This window comes from Ahaetulla prasina, chromosome 1 (assembly GCF_028640845.1).
Source record: "Ahaetulla prasina isolate Xishuangbanna chromosome 1, ASM2864084v1, whole genome shotgun sequence".
Lineage (NCBI taxonomy): Eukaryota > Metazoa > Chordata > Lepidosauria > Squamata > Colubridae > Ahaetulla > Ahaetulla prasina.
In genome coordinates, this window is record NC_080539.1 from 115,505,852 (window position 1) to 115,511,851 (window position 6,000).

Here is a 6,000-nt window from a genome sequence, read left to right on the forward strand (position 1 = left end):
GACGGATAATTAACTTTTTTTTTTCTTTGAAAATGCCTTCATCCCAAATAGCAAAAATACCTAATATAAGGAATGGGATAGTAGGTACAGCTTCAAGGCTGGTATTTTCAATAAGAAAAGGCACAAGGAGTTAAAGTGAAATCTATTTTATACCTGCACTGCAATTTGATCTGGATTGCAGTTTATTTTTTATTCATCATCTCAATATATTGTTCGCACATAATTTGAAACACATATGTAGATTGGTTTTAGCTAGTATTCGTTGGACAGCAGTTGATTTTGAAGCAGTTCTTCAAAAAAGAATAAGTAAAAATAATTATCCCAGCCAAGAGCTGTTTGCTTCTTTAAAAAATATGCTTACAATATACACTGATATGTAAAAATGCAGATACATATAGTACAGTTTCACCACAGTGCAGTATTTAATACATGGAAATAAATACAGCAAAGTATGAGATGGAGATTTAATTTTATGAGGTCATGCTTTGCAAGTATATGCATAATATACATGCATTTACAAATACATATTTTCTCCTCTGATTTTACCATGTTGCAGTAATAAAATTCTCAAATGTTACATTAATGTTCAACTTCTGTAGACCAGAAAAGATACCACTTCATTCACTTTGAGGCATACAATAAGTACATAGTAAAGTCTAATGTAGGAATAGTCAAGCAATTTATTTTGCCTGGATTTTTAAATTTGATAGGCTTAGATCCAGGTTCAGAAAGTAGGTTTGAATTGTTCCAAATTACATAAGGGGAGTCCAAGGCAAGCTTGCAGAACTAAGTGTTTGCACACCTGCCTTATAAATTACAGGGGAGGAGGGAGGGAGGGGGAGAGAATGAATATAGATAGATATAGATATAACACCACTGCTCCGTAGTCTGTACTGGCTTCCTGTGGTCTTTCGGGTGCGCTTCAAGATTTTGGTTACCACCTTTAAAGCGCTCCATGGCTTAGGACCCGGGTACTTACGAGACCGCCTGCTGTTACCCTATGCCTCCCACTGACCCGTACGCTCTCATAGAGAGTGTCTCCTCAGGGTGCCGTCCGCCAAACAATGTCGGCTGGCGGCCCCCAGGGGTAGGGCCTTCTCTCTGGGAGCATCGACGCTCTGGAATGAACTCCCCCCTGGCCTACGTCAAGTGCCTGATCTTCGGACCTTCCGTCGTGAGCTAAAAACATAGTTATTTATTCAAGCGGGACTGGCATAATAGTTTGATTTTAAATTGGGGTTTTATTAATATTCTTAAATATTTTAAATTTAATTTTAATTATTAGCCGTTTTTGTAATTTTGCTATGTTTTAATTTGTTTTAATTGTACATATTTTGTATTTTATCTCCGGCTGTACACCGCCCTGAGTCCTTCGGGAGAAGGGCGGTATAAAAATTCAATAAATAATAATAATAAATAATAATAATAATAACACTGCCAACATTTCACAATGTCGTTAACATACATGAGTGCCAAAAACATGCCCATCTTCCAAAATGTAACTGAAAACGAAAAGTGTTTCAATGTGGAACTTTCTGAGAATAGAACAAATACATAATTTAGTAGGGGTTTTTGCTAGTTTATAAATGAGCAAACAAATTGTATATTGTCTATTCAATTCCTGCCATGAAAATAGACACCAATATCTTGCCTTATGAATAGGACTATGTGAATCATCCCAATATTAATTATAAATTAATTATTTATTGTTAATACCATTAATTATTATTGCTATCCTAAATGTCTCCCCTTCAGGATAAAGATCTCTTTGTTGTAGATGATGATCTATAATCTACAAGGCTGGTCTGGTGGATTGATAGATAAATGAATGAGCACACACGCATAGACACACACACGCACACATAGCACAATCTCCACTCTAACTTTAATGCTAGGCGGCCCATTCCCATTTACACAGCATTAACTTTAGTGATAGAGCTTCTGATTAGTAAAATTTCAGTGTTACTAATGCAAACTGCTTTTTTCTCCTTTTCTCCTCTGATTTTACCATGTTGCAGTAATAAAATTCTCAAATGTTACATTAATGTACAACTTCTGTAGACCAGAAAAGATACCACTTCATTCACTTTGAGGCATACAATAAGTACATAGTAAAGTCTAATGTAGGAATAGTCAAGCAATTTATTTTGCCTGGATTTTTAAATTTGATAGGCTTAGATCCAGGTTCAGAAAGTAGGTTTGAATTGTTCCAAATTACATAAGGGAGTCCAAGGCAAGCTTGCAGAACTAAGTGTTTGCACACCTGCCTTATAAATTACAGGGAGGAGGGAGGGAGGGGAGAGAATGAATATAGATAGATATAGATATAACACCACTGCTCCGTAGTCTGTACTGGCTTCCTGTGGTCTTTCGGGTGCGCTTCAAGATTTTGGTTACCACCTTTAAAGCGCTCCATGGCTTAGGACCCGGGTACTTACGAGACCGCCTGCTGTTACCCTATGCCTCCCACTGACAGACGCTCTCATAGAGAGGTCTCCTCAGGGTGCCGTCCGCCAAACAATGTCGGCTGGCGGCCCCAGGGTAGGGCCTTCTCTGGGAGCATCGACGCCTGGAATGAACTCCCCTGGCCTACGCCAAGTGCCTGATCTTCGGACCTTCCGTCGTGAGCTAAAACATAGTTATTTATTCAAGCGGACTGGCATAATAGTTTGATTTTAAATTGGGGTTTTATTAATATTCTTAAATATTTTAAATTTAATTTTAATTATTAGCCGTTTTTGTAATTTTGCTATGTTTTAATTTGTTTTAATTGTACATATTTTGTATTTTATCTCCGGCTGTACACCGCCCTGAGTCCTTCGGGAGAAGGGCGGTATAAAAATTCAATAAATAATAATAAAAAATAATAATAATAACACTGCCAACATTTCACAATGTCGTTAACATACATGAGTGCCAAAAACATGCCCATCTTCCAAAATGTAACTGAAAACAAAAAGTGTTTCAATGTGGAACTTTCTGAGAATAGAACAAATACATAATTTAGTAGGGGTTTTTGCTAGTTTATAAATGAGCAAACAAATTGTATATTGTCTATTCAATTCCTGCCATGAAAATAGACACCAATATCTTGCCTTATGAATAGGACTATGTGAATCATCCCAAAATTAATTATAAATTAATTATTTATTGTTAATACCATTAATTATTATTGCTATCCTAAATGTCTCCCCTTCAGGATAAAGATCTCTTTGTTGTAGATGATGATCTATAATCTACAAGGCTGGTCTGGTGTGGATTGATAGATAAATGAACGAGCACACACGCATAGACACACACACGCACACATAGCACAATCTCCACTCTAACTTTAATGCTAGGCGGCCCATTCCCATTTACACAGCATTAACTTTAGTGATAGAGCTTCTGATTAGTAAAATTTCAGTGTTACTAATGCAAACTGCTTTTTTCTCCTTTTCTCCTCCCCTTTTCTCTCCCCCCACCCCTGCCCCCATTGTAGACTGCAACCCATTTGCCCTATTGAAGGCCGATTTGGACTCCATGGGCAGGATGAAATCCCACTCAGAGCTCTACAGTTTAAGCGTGGATTGTTGCATGAATTCCGAAAGGGTAATGCCAGCAAAGAGCAAATTCGACTTCACAGTTTGGTCCAGCAAATCCCCAAGGCCATAATAATTGGAGTGAGGAAAGGAGGAACTCGAGCACTACTAGAAATGCTCAATCTTCATCCAGCAGTGGTCAAAGCCTCTCAAGAAATACACTTCTTTGACAATGATGAGAACTATGCCAAGGGCATTGAGTGGTATAGGAAAAAAATGCCATTTTCATATCCTCATCAAATAACCATTGAGAAAAGCCCTGCATACTTTATCACAGAGGAAGTCCCTGAAAGGATTTATAAAATGAACTCATCCATCAAATTACTGATCATTGTCAGGGAACCCACAACAAGAGCTATTTCTGATTACACTCAGGTGCTGGAGGGAAAGGAAAGGAAGAATAAGACCTACTACAAATTTGAAAAGTTGGCCATTGATTCTAACACCTGTGAGGTGAACACTAAATACAAGGCAGTAAGAACCAGCATCTACACCAAGCATCTGGAGAGATGGTTAAAATACTTTCCCATAGAGCAGTTTCATATTGTGGATGGTGATCGTCTCATTACAGAACCGCTGCCAGAACTCCAGCTGGTAGAAAAGTTCTTAAATCTTCCTCCAAGGATAAGTCAATATAATTTGTATTTCAATGCCACCAGAGGGTTTTACTGCTTGCGATTTAACATTGTCTTTAACAAGTGCCTGGCGGGAAGCAAAGGACGCATTCATCCAGAGGTAGATGCCTCTGTCATTACCAAATTGCGCAAATTCTTTCACCCTTTCAATCAGAAATTTTACCAGATCACAGGGAGGACATTTAACTGGCCCTAAGATAAACTTCCTACAACACTATGTGTTGCACCCAGAGATATGCAACCGTATCTCTATTAGAGTATATTTAAAAAAAAATATGCACTTTTCATACTCTCAGTTATCAAAGTAATCTTTTTTTCATGCATACTTGTACATATGCAGTGTGTGACCAAATATAAGATGGGATCAATTTTTCTACAGAACAGTGCATAACGTTAAACTCTCTGCATAATTGCATCATTTTATGCTATACAATTAAATGAGAAAATGTCATTTAAAGAAATTAACTCGGCTACTCGGTTCAAAGGGTCAGCACTCTTATTTGCTCCATAAAATTTAATATTAAAGGTATCTGGAAAAAGGCAGAATATTGCTTTAAAATTCATTGCAATTCTAAATCACTGCAATTAGAATTCATTTCTGAAAAATCTACAATGCAATATTGTATTTCTAAATATTGTTTAGAAATATTATATTTCTATTATAACATATCTCTAAAAGAATATTGGTCCTATAAAGAGAATACATTTATGCTGCAGGCTTATAATGGCTTATCACTGCTCCCTAGGAAATCTCTATTTTGGTAACAAGAAGGGGCTAATAAGATCTTTATGAATAATTCTCACTGCTTCCATGAATTGGGGTGGGGCAATTATGCAGATTAAATGGATGGAAAGCCAATATAAGTTTGCTGTGTGATTATACCCTATATGATGCTAAGTTCTTTTGAAAAATCTTTTCCTAGTATTGAAGAGAAACTTTCTCATCCAGTCAACATAGTTTCAAATTTCCTGTGGTGAGTTTGCACTATTGTTTTTAATTGTATGGATCATCTTGGCACTTAGAGCATGTCAATCATGTGTCAAAACGAAAGTCTTTTTTCTCCCTTCTATGCTTGTATGTTGACAAAAATTTGATGTACATATTGTATATTGTTTGTAAATACTGGTTTCACACTAAGTAATTCTATTTTGTAAACTAAATATGGCTATTTAATTTATTGTGAAAATTAAATTTATTGTGGTATTTAAAATGGAATGGATTAAAATTGCTATATGTGCAATTTGCTTTTTGTTTTTCTTCAGTGGATGTTTGATGATCCTATGATGAGTCATTATCTCAAACAGCAAGCTTTTCATTGGAAACAATTCACAAGTTCAGCTGGGAGTCAAGGTCTGAGTAATTTGATTGAGTAATATTCAAAGATATGCAAATTCACCATTAAGTTGATACTCCATAACCACTGCATTGTTGTCAGGTGTATTTTTAGCTGTGCCTATATAAAGAAGAATGTGTACTATGCAAAAACATCAACCAAATATCCTTACTTCTACAACCGTAAGAGCATTATAAATGGAAGGCTACCAAAAATGTTTTTAAAATGTTATTATTCCGATAATAGGATGATGGTGCTTATATGGACCTTTTCTACTTCCATGAATCATAACCATAGGTGCAAATGGAGGCTTAAGGTTAAGGCAATTTATTGTAACAATTTAAAAAACTGGATTTTCATGAGAGCACTGCCTAGGATGAACTGGAAAACTCATTGTACTTATTGAAGTGCGATGTTTCAGCCTCAAATCATATTCATTCCAATTTTTCA

General features: G+C 36.2%; 1 protein-coding gene across 3 annotated transcripts in view; it reads left to right on the forward strand.

Annotated features, from left to right (window-relative positions):
• The window catches only part of HS3ST5 (heparan sulfate-glucosamine 3-sulfotransferase 5), a 219,022-nt gene extending 213,645 nt beyond the window's left edge, over positions 1 to 5,377 (forward strand). For all 3 annotated transcript variants that reach the window (XM_058173638.1, XM_058173647.1, XM_058173656.1), the window contains one exon: positions 3,482 to 5,377. In XM_058173638.1, coding sequence (XP_058029621.1) covers positions 3,482 to 4,412 — 931 coding nt within the window. In that variant the 3' untranslated portion in view covers positions 4,413 to 5,377. The remainder of the gene's footprint in view (positions 1 to 3,481) is intronic.
• Positions 5,378 to 6,000: the final 623 nt, after the last annotated feature.